This window comes from Pinus tabuliformis, chromosome X (genome assembly GCF_031772625.1).
Source record: "Pinus tabuliformis cultivar Carrire ecotype Pingquan chromosome X, CPIR1, whole genome shotgun sequence".
Lineage (NCBI taxonomy): Eukaryota > Viridiplantae > Streptophyta > Pinopsida > Pinales > Pinaceae > Pinus > Pinus tabuliformis.
This window is the reverse complement of record NC_142308.1, coordinates 586,123,136-586,139,134: the sequence shown is the minus strand read 5'-3', so window position 1 is coordinate 586,139,134 and position 15,999 is coordinate 586,123,136. Positions and strand designations below refer to the sequence as shown.

Below are 15,999 nucleotides of genomic sequence, written 5' to 3'. Positions count from 1 at the left end.
TTCACTAGGGATGGGTGTGCTGGAATGGGAGCTTGGATTTTTAATGCTCTTTGCAATGGTAAGTTATTTGCTCCTAACTGCAACTTTATGGCACATAATGAAGAAAAAAACATACCCAATTCGCCTTGGTCCTATTCCCGCAATTCACAACATGATAATACTCTCTCTTTCGGCTCTTATGGTGGTGGGTTCCTGGGAAGCTACAAGCCTTGAGATGGAAGAAACACGGTGGTTGTGGGGAAGGCCATATGCCTCTAAACAGTGGATATTCTGTTTCCCAATAGGTACGCGCCCAAAGGGAAGAGTCTTCTTCTGGTCGTATGTGTTTTATCTAAGCAAATTTTATGAATTCATGGACACCATTATCCTTGTTCTCAAAAAGAGGCCCTTGACCTTTCTTCATGTTTATCATCGCGCAGTAGTGGTTGTAATGTGCTTTCTGTGGTTGGAGTATTCACAGTCCCTACAGGTGATTGCATTGATTACGAATGCATCAGTGCATACTCTGATGTATGCATACTATCTTCTGTGTAGCATTGGGTTCCAGCCTCCATGGAAGAAACCTGTCACGAATTGCCAGATTGTGCAGTTCTTGTTCAGTTTCTTGGTTTCCATTGTGTTTCTGTGGCTACATTTCACTGGGGATGGGTGTGCTGGAATGGGAGCTTGGATTTTTAATGCTCTGTTCAATGCATCTCTGTTAGTACTCTTTTTCAACTTCCATAAGCGGCAATACAGGAAAGGTAAAATGAGGGTAGGCGTAGCAAGGAAGGTGGAGTGACATTCAAATGGTGTTTTGTAGCAGAGGGCCCGTTCTCAACCCCCCATTTTAAAATTTGATCATGACAAGGACATGAACTTGTTGTCTAAATTTGATTATAACATTGACATGAGTTTGTGGTCTGATGGCAGTGTGGAAAATTAACCAAACGCAGGTCTCAAACCCCATCCTCAATACCGAGGAAGATTTTTGGGGTAACCAGTAACTGGACTTGGTATCCCTTGATCTTAGTGATGAGAGGGATAAATAAATGTCACAACTCCGGCGAAGATCGATATAGTTACATGGACGCTCCTTCTGCTCTATATCCTGCAGAGCCCGTGGCCACAATTCCTTGGGTATAGCGCCTGGTTTTCCTGATCTATCCACCAAAAGTTTAGGATTGATAGACTCAGCGCCTGATTTTGGAATGGTTTCATTCTCAAACCTGGCTCGGGATATCAGGTACTGGACAGCACAATATCTCATAATCACCCACTTTCAATGGAGCAGCACAAGCACCTGGGGGGCCTCCTGGCAATGTTTTCATTCTCAAACCTGGCTCGGGATATCAGGTACTGGACAGCACAATATCTCACAATCACCCACTTTCAATGGAGCAGCACAAGCACCTGGGGGGCCTCCTGGCAGTTTTTGATCGCTGCAATGGTAAGTTATTTTCTCCTAACTGCAACTTTATGGCACATAATGAAGAAAAAAACATACCCAATTCGCCTTGGTCCTATTCCCGCAATTCACAACATGATAATACTCTCTCTTTCGGCTCTTATGGTGGTGGGTTCCTGGGAAGCTACAAGCCTTGAGATGGAAGAAACACGGTGGTTGTGGGGAAGGCCATATGCCTCTAAACAGTGGATATTCTGTTTCCCAATAAGTACGCGCCCAAAGGGAAGAGTCTTCTTTTCAAAATAAAAATTAAATAAATTAACAACTTAGATCCCATTCGTCGTTCTGCTTTTTGCAATTATAAGGTTTTGTATCAGATGAGATTGTCGAGTGCGCAAACAGATCAATCGAATTGGACCTCTCGATGGACTCCCAGGTGCGGAATTTCAGGTAAGATTTTACAAACCCTATAGACCTGATCTTTCTTTCCCTTCCCATGTTTGTCATATCAGATCAATGGCCCTTTCTGAAACGGAAGGAACGATTTCCACGTGGTTACTAACTCCGGCGAAGATCGATACAGTTACATGGACGCTCCTCCTGCTCTGTATCCTGCAGAGCCCGTGGCCACCATTCCTTGGGTATAGCGCCTGGTTTTCCTGATCTATCCACCAAAAGTTTAGGATTGATAGACTCAGCGCCTGATTTCGGAATGGTTTCATTCTCAAACCTGGCTCGGGATATCAGGTACTGGACAGCACAATATCCCACAATCACCCACTTTCAATGGAGCAGCACAAGCACCTGGGGGGCCTCCTGGCAGTTTTTGATCGCTGCAATGGTAAGTTATTTGCTCCTAACTGCAACTTTATGGCACATAATGAAGAAAAAAACATACCCAATTCGCCTTGGTCCTATTCCCGCAATTCACAACATGATAATACTCTCTCTTTCGGCTCTTATGGTGGTGGGTTCCTGGGAAGCTACAAGCCTTGAGATGGAAGAAACACGGTGGTTGTGGGGAAGGCCATATGCCTCTAAACAGTGGATATTCTGTTTCCCAATAGGTACGCGCCCAAAGGGAAGAGTCTTCTTCTGGTCGTATGTGTTTTATCTAAGCAAATTTTATGAATTCATGGACACCATTATCCTTGTTCTCAAAAAGAGGCCCTTGACCTTTCTTCATGTTTGTCATCACGCAGTAGTGGTTGTAATGTGCTTTCTGTGGTTGGAGTATTCACAGTCCCTACAGGTGATTACATTGATTACGAATGCATCAGTGCATACTCTGATGTATGCATACTATCTTCTCTGTAGCATTAGGTTCCAGCCTCCATGGAAGAAACTTGGCATCAGTGCATACTCTGATGTATGCATACTATCTTCTGTGTAGCATTGGGTTCCAGCCTCCATGGAAGAAACTTGTCACGAATTGCCAGATTGTGCAGTTCTTGTTCAGTTTCTTGGTTTCCATTGTGTTTCTGTGGCTACATTTCACTGGGGATGGGTGTGCTGGAATGGGAGCTTGGATTTTTAATGCTCTTTGCAATGGTAAGTTATTTGCTCCTAACTGCAACTTTATGGCACATAATGAAGAAAAAAACATACCCAATTCGCCTTGGTCCTATTCCCGCAATTCACAACATGATAATACTCTCTCTTTCGGCTCTTATGGTGGTGGGTTCCTGGGAAGCTACAAGCCTTGAGATGGAAGAAACACGGTGGTTGTGGGGAAGGCCATATGCCTCTAAACAGTGGATATTTGTTTCCCAATAGGTACGCGCCCAAAGGGAAGAGTCTTCTTCTGGTCGTATGTGTTTTATCTAAGCAAATTTTATGAATTCATGGACACCATTATCCTTGTTCTCAAAAAGAGGCCCTTGACCTTTCTTCATGTTTATCATCACGCAGTAGTGGTTGTAATGTGCTTTCTGTGGTTGGAGTATTCACAGTCCCTACAGGTGATTGCATTGATTACGAATGCATCAGTGCATACTCTGATGTATGCATACTATCTTCTGTGTAGCATTGGGTTCCAGCCTCCATGGAAGAAACCTGTCACGAATTGCCAGATTGTGCAGTTCTTGTTCAGTTTCTTGGTTTCCATTGTGTTTTTGTGGCTACATTTCACTGGGGATGGGTGTGCTGGAATGGGAGCTTGGATTTTTAATGCTCTGTTCAATGCATCTCTGTTAGTACTCTTTTTCAACTTCCATAAGCGGCAATACAGGAAAGGTAAAATGAGGGTAGGCGTAGCAAGGAAGGTGGAGTGACATTCAGATGGTGTTTTGTAGCAGAGGGCCCGTTCTCAACCCCCCATTTTAAAATTTGATCATGACAAGGACATGAACTTGTTGTCTAAATTTGATTATAACATTGACATGAGTTTGTGGTCTGATGGCAGTGTGGAAAATTAACCAAACGCAGGTCTCAAACCCCATCCTCAATACCGAGGAAGATTTTTGGGGTAACCAGTAACTGGACTTGGTATCCCTTGATCTTAGTGATGAGAGGGATAAATAAATGTCACAACTCCGGCGAAGATCGATACAGTTACATGGACGCTCCTTCTGCTCTGTATCCTGCAGAGCCCGTGGCCACCATTCCTTGGGTATAGCGCCTGGTTTTCCTGATCTATCCACCAAAAGTTTAGGATTGATAGACTTAGCGCCTGATTTTGGAATGGTTTCATTCTCAAACCTGGCTCGGGATATCAGGTACTGGACAGCACAATATCTCACAATCACCCACTTTCAATGGAGCAACACAAGCACCTGGGGGGCCTCCTGGCAATGTTTTCATTCTCAAACCTGGCTCGGGATATCAGGTACTGGACAGCACAATATCTCACAATCACCCACTTTCAATGGAGCAGCACAAGCACCTGGGGGGCCTCCTGGCAGTTTTTGATCGCTGCAATGGTAAGTTATTTGCTCCTAACTGCAACTTTATGGCACATAATGAAGAAAAAAACATACCCAATTCGCCTTGGTCCTATTCCCGCAATTCACAACATGATAATACTCTCTCTTTCGGCTCTTATGGTGGTGGGTTCCTGGGAAGCTACAAGCCTTGAGATGGAAGAAACACGGTGGTTGTGGGGAAGGCCATATGCCTCTAAACAATGGATATTTTGTTTCCCAATAGGTACGCGCCCAAAGGGAAGAGTCTTCTTTTCAAAATAAAAATTAAATAAATTAACAACTTAGATCCCATTCGTCGTTCTGCTTTTTGCAATATAAGGTTTTGTATCAGATGAGATTGTCAAGTGCGCAAACAGATCAATCGAAATGGACCTCTCGATGGACTCCCAGGTGCGGAATTTCAGGTAAGATTTTACAAACCCTATAGACCTGATCTTTCTTTCCATTCCCATGTTTGTCAGATCAGATCAATGGCCCTTTCTGAAACGGAAGGAACGATTTATAGCAGTTACAAAATGTTTATAGCGTGATCTATAAGCGAAGCTTTTCACAGTGCTGTGAGGTGTAAGTCTTTCCCTTCTTTTATTTTTCTCTGAATATTTGATTGTGTTTTGGCGGTGGATGGTCATTTGAGGAAACCAAGTTTTTCGATCCTCTGTCCAGCGTATAGAATGCATGATTAGGGCACCCGATCCTGGGTCGGTTCCAGTAGAGAATAGGCCAGATCCATCCATCCCATCTCTCTTTTTTAGCATATTTGTTTTAGGTGGGGTGCTTGGCAGCTGTTGTGCTTGTTATTTTTGCCTTCACATTTCATGGGCATCATGAGCACGGGTTGGGTTGGCAATATGGGCAACAGCTGATGTTGATAGGTTGGCTCAGACTGAGAAGATGCCAGATCCGTCCATATCCTCTGTGTTAGTAATTTTGTTTTAAGCAGGGTGAGGGGACTAGAGTGCTGTGCAACCTTAGGGATCGTAGGTTCTGTGATTAAGGATGCTCAAACCTAGGGAAAGACGTGGCTTGCAGATGTTGACCGAGTTCGTTTAAATGGTGTAATGGCATGCTGGCATTGTGATAGCATCTTTGTTATAAATGATCTGTAACAAGTTTAAGGGCAGTAATGTCCTCTATGATGCTATTTGGGTCACAGTTTTTCAAGATTTTAAACATCTTTGATTGTTGTTGCAGGAAACAAGAAACTATTTGAGGTATTGGCCGAGTTGTGAAATCACGATCGCATTCCCTACTCGGAGGAAGGATCTGACACTGAGAAGTCCTTGTCACGAATTGCCAGATTGTGCAGTTCTTGTTCAGTTTCTTGGTTTCCATTGTGTTTCTGTGGCTACATTTCACTGGGGATGGGTGTGCTGGAATGGGAGCTTGGATTTTTAATGCTCTGTGCAATGGTAAGTTATTTGCTCCTAACTGCAACTTTATGGCACATAACGAAGAAAAAAACATACCCAATTCGCCTTGGTCCTATTCCCGCAATTCACAACATGATAATACTCTCTCTTTCGGCTCTTATGGTGGTGGGTTCCTGGGAAGCTACAAGCCTTGAGATGGAAGAAACACGGTGGTTGTGGGGAAGGCCATATGCCTCTAAACAGTGGATATTCTGTTTCCCAATAGGTACGCGCCCAAAGGGAAGAGTCTTCTTCTGGTCGTATGTGTTTTATCTAAGCAAATTTTATGAATTCATGGACACCATTATCCTTGTTCTCAAAAAGAGGCCCTTGACCTTTCTTCATGTTTATCATCGCGCAGTAGTGGTTGTAATGTGCTTTCTGTGGTTGGAGTATTCACAGTCCCTACAGGTGATTGCATTGATTACGAATGCATCAGTGCATACTCTGATGTATGCATACTATCTTCTATGTAGCATTGGGTTCCAGCCTCCATGGAAGAAACCTGTCACGAATTGCCAGATTGTGCAGTTCTTGTTCAGTTTCTTGGTTTCCATTGTGTTTCTGTGGCTACATTTCACTGGGGATGGGTGTGCTAGAATGGGAGCTTGGATTTTTAATGCTCTGTTCAATGCATCTCTGTTAGTACTCTTTTTCAACTTCCATAAGCGGCAATACAGGAAAGGTAAAATGAGGGTAGGCGTAGCAAGGAAGGTGGAGTGACATTCAGATGGTGTTTTGTAGCAGAGGGCCCGTTCTCAACCCCCCATTTTAAAATTTGATCATGACAAGGACATGAACTTGTTGTCTAAATTTGATTATAACATTGACATGAGTTTGTGGTCTGATGGCAGTGTGGAAAATTAACCAAACGCAGGTCTCAAACCCCATCCTCAATACCGAGGAAGATTTTTGGGGTAACCAGTAACTGGACTTGGTATCCCTTGATCTTAGTGATGAGAGGGATAAATAAATGTCACAACTCCAGCGAAGATCGATACAGTTACATGGACGCTCCTTCTGCTCTGTATCCTGCAGAGCCCGTGGCCACCATTCCTTGGGTATAGCGCCTGGTTTTCCTGATCTATCCACCAAAAGTTTAGGATTGATAGACTCAGCGCCTTATTTCGGAATGGTTTCATTCTCAAACCTGGCTCGGGATATCAGGTACTGGACAGCACAATATCTCACAATCACCCACTTTCAATGGAGCAGCACAAGCACCTGGGGGGCCTCCTGGCAATGGTTTCATTCTCAAACCTGGCTCGGGATATCAGGTACTGGACAGCACAATATCTCACAATCACCCACTTTCAATGGAGCAGCACAAGCACCTGGGGGGCCTCCTGGCAGTTTTTGATCGCTGCAATGGTAAGTTATTTGCTCCTAACTGCAACTTTATGGCACATAATGAAGAAAAAAACATACCCAATTCGCCTTGGTCCTATTCCCGCAATTCACAACATGATAATACTCTCTCTTTCGGCTCTTATGGTGGTGGGTTCCTGGGAAGCTACAAGCCTTGAGATGGAAGAAACACGGTGGTTGTGGGGAAGGCCATATGCCTCTAAACAATGGATATTCTGTTTCCCAATAGGTACGCGCCCAAAGGGAAGAGTCTTCTTTTCAAAATAAAAATTAAATAAATTAACAACTTAGATCCCATTCGTCGTTCTGCTTTTTGCAATTATAAGGTTTTGTATCAGATGAGATTGTCGAGTGCGCAAACAGATCAATCGAATTGGACCTCTCGATGGACTCCCAGGTGCGGAATTTCAGGTAAGATTTTACAAACCCTATAGACCTGATCTTTCTTTCCCTTCCCATGTTTGTCATATCAGATCAATGGCCCTTTCTGAAACGGAAGGAACGATTTATAGCAGTTACAAAATGTTTATAGCGTGATCTATAAGCGAAGCTTTTCACAGTGCTGTGAGGTGTAAGTCTTTCCCTTCTTTTATTTTTCTCTGAATATTTGATTGTGTTTTGGCGGTGGATGGTCATTTGAGGAAACCAAGTTTTTCGATCCTCTGTCCAGCGTATAGAATGCATGATTAGGGCACCCGACCCTGGGTCGGTTCCAGTAGAGAATAGGCCAGATCCATCCATCCCATCTCTCTTTTTTAGCATATTTGTTTTAGGTGGGGTGCTTGGCAGCTGTTGTGCTTGTTATTTTTGCCTTCACATTTCATGGGCATCATGAGCACAGGTTGGGTTGGCAATATGGGCAACAGCTGATGTTGATAGGTTGGCTCAGACTGAGAAGATGCCAGATCCGTCCATATCCTCTGTGTTAGTAATTTTGTTTTAAGCAGGGTGAGGGGACTAGAGTGTTGTGCAACCTTAGGGATCGTAGGTTCTGTGATTAAAGATGCTCAAACCTAGGGAAAGACGTGGCTTGCAGATGTTGACCGAGTTCGTTTAAATGGTGTAATGGCATGCTGGCATTGTGATAGCATCTTTGTTATAAATGGTCTGTAACAAGTTTAAGGGCAGTAATGTCCTCTATGATGCTATTTGGGTCACAGTTTTTCAAGATTTTAAAAATCTTTGATTGTTGTTGCAGGAAACAAGAAATTATTTGAGGTATTGGCCGAGTTGTGAAATCACGATCGCATTCCCTACTCGGAGGAAGGATCTGACACTGAGAAGTCCATTGAAATACAGCCCCTCTCTGGATAAGAAGCGTGGATGTTTGCAAGAATAGCTTTCAAAGAGGACCATGCTCCTATGGAGTTGGAATACTCCGTTGCGGACGAGTATAAATGTTTTCCTTTGGCATTAGACGCAGTATCCGCAGCCATGAAGGGCAAAAGATGTGTAGATGAATGGGAGATTTCTTTACCTTTGATGAAACCCTCAGATCCATCTTTTCCACACACTCATGCTCCCGTTGATCAAGACCTGTATCAGCGATTAAAATGGAGTTATGGTTCTTTGCCCCTTTCAAACGTCGAGATTTGCTTCTTCTCTTCTGCCATGCTTATGGGAGACGCAGATTCGATGTGGACAAATTAGTACAAATATAGATTGCCCAAGGGCTTGCTTTGAGCAAAAAAGAGAAACTATTTAATGGGCATGGCCATTGGGTGCAACTATGGAAATCTTCAGGGAGCTCGTGGTTTGTTTCAGAATTTAAAAAATAAGGGGACTTAGGAAGTCAATAGGGCATGCCATCGAAGAACTCATGATAATGTTCTTCGTGATATGGCAATTTACATTTGAGTTCTTCACATAATGATTCAAGGGTTTGCCTCTAGAGATTGCTATATTTCTAGATTTCAATTATTTAATGCTTTCATTGTTTGCATATTTAGAATCATTCCCATCTCAGATTGGAGAGCTTGAAAATCTCAAGTTTCTTAATTTAAATGGACGCTTGAACTTATGGATGATTTCACATGAAATCTCTAAACTAAGCACTCTATATTCAATAGTCAACTCCTGGATTAAGTGTAGAAACTGAAGCTTCTGCAAATGTTTGGAGTTTGAAGGGTCTCACAAACCTGTTACATCTGTTTGTCAAATATTAAACCAGGGAAAAGTCAGGAATTAAAGAAAGCATAATGGGGAATTGGCGGGAGAGGACGCACCTATGGTTGAAGTACAAGGAAAATTTATATGGGGTTTGGAGTTTGAAGGTTTCAGAAATCTGTCACATCTATTTGTCAAATATTAAACCAGGATAAAGTCAGGAATTAAAGAAAGCATAGTGGGGAATTGGCTGGAGATGACGCAGCTATGGTTGAAGTACAAGTAAAATTTATATGGGGTAATGAAAGATCTTCCACCAAATATGGAGGACATCAACCAAGGAAAATTTATATGGGGTAATGAAGGATCTTCCCCAGTATATGGAGGACATGAAGAAACTACCCAGTTTCATTATGGATTGTTACCATGGGTATCAAACAATAGACTGTGGAACGATACTGCCCAAACTCTGTCCGTGTCTTGAACATGTATCATTGACCTTCGAAAAGATTTCCAACAGCCTTGGAGAAGCTACCCAATTTGAGCTAAGTTACCAGGATTCGGATCCAGATCCGGATTCGGATACGGATCCGCCAGTTTTTTGAAAAACCAGGATCCGGAAACGTCAAGGAAACGGCAAGTACATGCAAATATAAAATATTTTAAAATTTTTAAAATTTAAAGTTATATAAATATATAAAAAAAAAGACATACGCTAATTTTTAAATATATAATTTTTACATACAGTAAATAATTATTATATAAATAATTTCAAACTTAATATATCATTTATAAATATTAATTAAACATTAATTAAATTTATATTAAAAAAAATTATATGTGAATTTTTAAATATATAACTCCAATATAATACTTTAAAAATAATTATTAATTTAATCATAATAGAATTAATACATTATTTATATATATTTAAACATTAATTATTAGTTATAATATTTATATTAAGCAAATTATTAAACTTAATTTTAAAACTTGAAAAAAAAAACTTTCAAAATTGATTAAAATAAAAATTATTTTTAAACTTTATAATATCTAAATAACTTCTTACTTTTTAAACTTTAAAAATATCTAAATAAAAATTTAATTTTAAACTTTAGAAATATGTAAATAAAAATTTAGATTTTAAATTTCAAAATAAACTTTAAAATATCTGAATAAATGTGAGTGGATTATAAACTTCACGTAACCTCGTGCCGATAAAAAAGAACTTCACGTAACCTGCATTAAACTTTAAGGTTTATAATGTTTTGTATTAAACCTTATAATATGGTCCAATAACATAAAATAATAAATTGGCAGACTCCCTAGTTTATTTTCGCGAACGTGGATTCATTAATCCGTCTCTGATCATTCATTAATTGGCTTGCGCGGATGATTAAATTTTATGTTTTGGAATTTTGTTTTGACATTTGCTGCAGATTTGTGCATTGACCTTGACGGTTTTTTACCCGAGAGACGCTGGACCGAAAGGAAGTTTATTCGCAGACGCCAATTCATTAATCCATTTCTTAATTGGCTTGCGTTGATTAAATTTTCTGTTTTCGAATTTTGTTCTGACATTTGCTGCAAATTTGTGTGTTTGACGTTGACTGTTTTTTACCCGAGAAGAGCTGGACGGAACGGATCTTTGCGGATCCGGATCCGAATCCGTCTCTGATCCGGGGATCCGCTGATCCTTCCATTAGACCTCACGGATCCGGTAACTTAGAATTTGAGTCACAGGAAACAATATTTTGCAAAGAGAATAACATGAAACTGCGCCTTGAACAATTATTCAGAAAACTGAGGAACTGTAAGTAACTGTAATTCTTATCCTTAAACTTTCGTCTTTTTCTGTTATAAATGTGATGGTGGTTAAATGAATGTATAAGATTTTTAATATGTATGGCCTTTTCTTATAAATTTTGGTTAACAATTATTGTACAGGAAACCACGGATGGAGATGAGGAAGAAGAGCCACAACATTCGAAAGAAGATCCTTGTGGCAATTGAGATTAGCAGCAATGCCCTGCCTTGCGGGAAAACCTGAGGATTTCTCATTAGGTCCTTCTCTAGAGATATTCAATATTTGTCATGCTTGTATTAGTAAGTTGGCCTTATGAGAGGTGCATAACACAAAAATTGTGTACATTAGGAAAATTTCTTTCAACTTGGAATATTGTTTGAAGTTCATTTTATGGGGATGAGGCATTGCTCACTACCAAAGAGTCTGAATTTGCATGATTGAAAAGCGTTGCTTGGATGATGCTACATGCACATGTTTACAGAAGAAAACTAGGTCTATGTGTTGCTTGTCTGTCAAACACGGATGTTTAGATCTGATATAACTGCCACCATTCATAATTTGACATCTGACTTGCCTGCATGGTCTGTCAGCATATATCCCATTGCAAGAATGTGGCATTCAATACTGCAAAGGTGAGTTGGTTTTCCTTGGTTGCATGAAGGTTGATTGAATTGGCATTGAACTGTTACCCATCTGGCAGTGTTCCTACTCATCATTTTGTGTATTGCATAATCATCTTACATTTCTGAAAAGTTCTACTTTTGTCTGGGATAATTTTATTGGGCTATGAAGGTGGTTATTATTAGGGGTCTGATTGGTCAGGTGTTAAGATTTAGAAAGCTTGTGTTTGTCTATTGGTAGAGAAAATTAGGACACCAAGCAAAAGTTATCAAGCAACCACAAATATGGTGTTAATATTTAGAAAGCGCGTAGTTATCACACGAAGCAACAGTGTGTGCTTTCCTTAAATATTTGCAACCAATTGATTAAGAAAGTTGAGGTAAACTCTCTTGCTGATTCATCATTGTATCACCTTTTATTGAGTACTTGCCACACTCCCTTTGCTGGTTTTTTTGTTTTGTCCAGTATATGTTGGTTGATTATTGTTCTGCTAATACTGTTGTCAATCTAGGAGTGTATCAGTAGTGAGTTTGTGTATTTCCCTGTTCTTTCTGATGGTCATAACATAAATTACGGAGAAAACATGAAATACTGTGATACTGTTGAGTAAACAATGAATGGGAATCAGTCCTGTAGTGTGCTTTGTTAAGTTTCAGATTCATTGTGTATACACTATATAGTCAACTAATTTAATGTATATATGAAGTACTGTTCCATTAACTTATTAAGTTATTTGTGAAGGGCAGTTGTTACTCTGTTCATGTAAATATCAGCAGTTGTCAGGTCTGAGGTGACTCCATTGTGAAATTATTTCACTGATTTGCTTCGGTACAACATGGCATCACATATTTAAGGAATTGTAGTTTTAACGACTCACTGAACATATTAAACCGCAGAACAAAAATTGATGATAATGGCAATAATGTGCTAGTGGTTTCATGAAAACTATATTAAATATGTATGCATAGTCTTTGATAAAGGGAGTGCATAGTCTGTCTGGGCGGTCTTGTATCTCTATTCAAGGTGGTAGTTTGTATATTTACCTGTTTTTTCTGATGGTAATAACATGAAATACTGTGATACTGATGAGTAAACAATGAATAGGAATCAGTCCTGTAGTGTGCTGTGTTAAGTTTCAGATTCATGGTGTATACACTATATAGTCAACTAATTTAATGTATATATGAAGTACTGTTCCATTAACTTATTAAGTTATTTATGGAGGGCAGTTGTTACACTGGTCATGTAAAATCAGCAGTTGTCAAGTCTGAGGTGACTCCATTGTGAAATTATTTCACTGATATGCTTCCGTACAACATGGCATCACATATTTAAGGAATTGTAGTTTTAACGACTCACTGAACATATTAAACTGCAGAACGATAATTGATGATAATGGCAATGATGTGCTAGTGGTTTCATGAAAACTATATTAAATATGTATGCAGTCTTTGATAAAGGGGAGTGCATAGTCTGTCTGGGGGGTCTTGTATCTCTATTCAAGGTGGTAATTAGAGGTGGATGAGTTTAGTTTGCATACGAGATTGAAGACCCTGATAGGCTATAACTAAAAACAGCCATACACAAAGCCAACAATGGTTCCAACATGGCTGTAATGGAGTCTAAATTATCTTGTGGCCTCGTACCTAATCTGGGTAACATCTTAACAGTATCACTATCTAGTTGGTTACGTTTTTGCTCAGAGTAATCCTGTTGACCCGGAATACTCTCTAAATCATCCTCATAGGATCCAACAAAGTCACTCTATGAAGGGTTGAATAGTAAAATTCCATAGCCCACCTCTGTATGCCCTGAAGAGAGGGCATGCCCTTCTCATTCAAGTTTTATAGTACCATAGATCAAAGGGTACACTGTGCTATAGCATGCAGCTGAGAGAGCATACATAAAAGAACAGTGTGTGGGAAGTACCCCTGAGTCTCACACTGATAAACTCATATTGGGTTTGGGTTGTTGTTATTGATTCACTGTTTTCCATAGATTTGGCATGTAACATTAAATAAAAGCGTGGAAAGTTTGCATTGGGCCTCACTTTAAATGTCCAACATATGCCTCACTGATTTGCTATAGGGTATGACAGATGTGGCCAGATTTGACTGCCAAGGCCAAGGAAGCAAGTATTGATGTGATTAGAAGTTATGTATTCTGGAATGGGCATGAACCAAAAGAAAGCACTTTATGTTTCATTTACTATCGTACAAGTAATAAATATCAATTCTCAAATGTTTGGGTTTGTTTTTTTCTATGTTGTAAGGAATTTGTCCGTAGAAACACCGATGTAACTTGTGTCTCTGAGTTCCTGGGTTTTTGGATCCTTAAGAAATATCCTCAAATTATTGGGGACTTGCTGGCCGTCCACTTGTACATTCTTTACCTTTATGAGACACAAGGTGTAGTTTGAATGCACATATACTCAAATTATTGGGGACTTGCTGGCCGTCCACTTGTACATTCTTTACCTTTATGAGACACAAGGTGTAGGTTTGAATGCACATATACAGGATCCTCAATTTTCTACAATCCCAACTTGTTGTGCTTCATAGAATTAATGAAACTATAGGAGCTCAATTCTGTTCCATTGATAAAGAGCTTGCCACTTGTGATAGCATACGAGTGGCAAGTCATTGCAAATAAACACCATTTGCCCCATGACAAGTCCTCCATTTAAATGAGTTCATTGTCCTCCTTTCATCCAAAACTGATGTCTACAAAATCTTCTAACCGAGCAACGAAACAAGCAAATTCTTCCTTTGCATCAATTTGTAAAGAAGTACAACCTTTGAAAGAATTTTTTCACTCCATTGGTCACGTTCTTATGTTGGGTCTTCCTCTTCCCATTGCTTTGAGCAATGAATTTTTTATCATAAAATTTTGGATTTAGAGGATGTGTGAAAGTGTGCAATGGAGTGTTAAAAGCCATTCCACTTTGTAACAATGATGTACTTCACATGCTCCACAAAATTAAAATCAATAAAAGAGCTAAAGCATCTTGTGTAATAATTTCCTTAGTTTTCTCAACCATGGTATTTATGTTTGCTGGCAGATTTCCATATAAATAGCACAATTGCAGGTCAGCATCCTCATAGCCGAGTGCATCATAACTCAACCTAACACAATTGTACACACTGTCCACGTTTGGCAGCCTTTGGACAGCCCATTCCCACTGTTGTGGATGAGTACTCCCGGCCATTGCCCTGCCAACCACTTTGATAGCGAGGGGAAGCCCTCTGCACCTTTTACACACAAGCTTGGCTTTTCCCTCTTCTATGTTTGCTGGCAGATTTCCATTATTATATGGAAAAGTGTGACAAGCAAACAACTTCCAACTCTCATCTTCCGACAAGTCCTCCATTGTTATTGTGTATTTATCTGCGACACCTGTTTTTAAGAGTGCAGCGCGAACCCTGGAACTGACAATGACTTTGGAGGTGGAGTAGTTCCTTACAGGGCACAGTACACCTAATTCCTCTAACAATTCTGCAGCATTGCATCCCCATACATCATCTAATAACAAAATAAACCCGGTGCTCTGGTGCACTGTCTGATTCAACCATCGCTTTACCTCTTCTTCGTTCATATTTTCACCCAAATTTACATTTTTTGTGTGGCTATTTGGGTACGGAGTGCATTTCTAAGACTTGTAAAAGAGGGACTTTGGGAAACAGTGAGCCAAAGTAATAAACCATCCTTAGAATTACTGCGTACCTTTTGGCTATTGAAGAGCGTCTTCAAAAGAAGAGTTTTTCCAGATCCACCCTTGCCAACAACACCAGCTTTTCGAGAATCGAAAATGCTTTATCCCGTCCCACTATAAGGGGCTCTTCGATCAATTTCATCTTTGCAGAGCCTGTTGGAACAACAGGGCCATGGGAAGTACTTGAAGAAGAAGAGCTCATTGCACCAAAATTCACCATACAACCAACTTTCCCTTTTATCTCACAATTGGGAATATCTCTTTGTAATTTCTTCCATGTCTACCATAGACATTGCCATCACTTCTACATTAGTGTTCTCTCTAGTTCCTATATTTCTTATTGGACAACCAAAAATTCTTACTTTCTGAAGTGTCTTCAGATCCATATAACTCTCTGGTAATATATTTAATGTTGTACGTGCCATTATATTAAATATTTTAAGTGAAGCCATTGCACCTTTCTCTATTACAGGCAACTCCTTTAATGTAGGTAGCCAAGCAAGAGAAAATGTTTCCAGAAGAGGAAATGCTCCTTTGTGACCAAATTCTGTTGGAAACAAACTTACTCTAGGACATTCAATGATCTCCAATTGCCTCAAACCCTTGAGTTTATGTAGATCCAGCATGCCAGGGTTGATTAAATTTCGAAAGTCAATTAAATAGTC

At 40.0% G+C, this 15,999-nt stretch overlaps 2 protein-coding genes and 2 pseudogenes across 4 annotated transcripts; 3 read left to right on the top strand and 1 right to left on the bottom strand.

Moving 5' to 3' along the window:
- The first annotated feature begins 10 nt into the window (after positions 1 to 10).
- Positions 11 to 1,042, top strand: LOC149141376 (fatty acid elongase 3-like pseudogene; annotated as a pseudogene).
- Positions 1,043 to 2,004: 962 nt separating this feature from the next.
- LOC149141375 (uncharacterized) lies at positions 2,005 to 3,699 on the top strand (annotated as a pseudogene).
- A 411-nt stretch (positions 3,700 to 4,110) lies between these two features.
- LOC149141374 (fatty acid elongase 3-like) lies at positions 4,111 to 11,713 on the top strand. Of its 3 annotated transcripts, XM_089447268.1 has the most exons (3): positions 4,111 to 4,534; positions 5,947 to 7,499; positions 11,142 to 11,713. In XM_089447268.1, the coding sequence occupies exons 1-2, from the start codon at positions 4,144 to 4,146 to the stop codon at positions 6,441 to 6,443; spliced, it is 888 nt and encodes a 295-aa protein (XP_089303394.1). In that variant the 5' UTR covers positions 4,111 to 4,143; the 3' UTR covers positions 6,444 to 7,499; positions 11,142 to 11,713. The 3 variants fall into 3 exon arrangements, 1 of the variants encoding a protein (XP_089303394.1); XR_016264175.1 differs by lacking the exons at positions 4,111 to 4,534; positions 5,947 to 7,499 and adding an exon at positions 4,660 to 4,715; XR_016264174.1 differs by lacking the exons at positions 4,111 to 4,534; positions 5,947 to 7,499 and adding an exon at positions 10,924 to 11,007.
- Positions 11,714 to 14,584: 2,871 nt separating this feature from the next.
- LOC149141373 (putative disease resistance protein At5g43730) lies at positions 14,585 to 15,217 on the bottom strand. The gene has a single exon (XM_089451227.1). It carries the CDS (start codon positions 15,215 to 15,217, stop codon positions 14,585 to 14,587), a length of 633 nt encoding a protein of 210 aa, XP_089307353.1.
- Between the last annotated feature and the right edge of the window lie 782 nt (positions 15,218 to 15,999).

What these genes read in the sequence shown, in the direction of transcription:
- LOC149141373 (XM_089451227.1), bottom strand. Translation starts at nt 15,217, where the DNA reads ATGAACGAAGAAGAGGTAAAGCGATGGTTGAATCAGACAGTGCACCAG.
- LOC149141374 (XM_089447268.1), top strand. Translation starts at nt 4,144, where the DNA reads ATGGAGCAACACAAGCACCTGGGGGGCCTCCTGGCAATGTTTTCATTC. An exon ending in GATATTTTGTTTCCCAATAG is followed by an intron (nt 4,535 to 5,946) that starts GTACGCGCCCAA and finishes GTTTCCCAATAG; the next exon opens with GTACGCGCCCAAAGGGAAGA.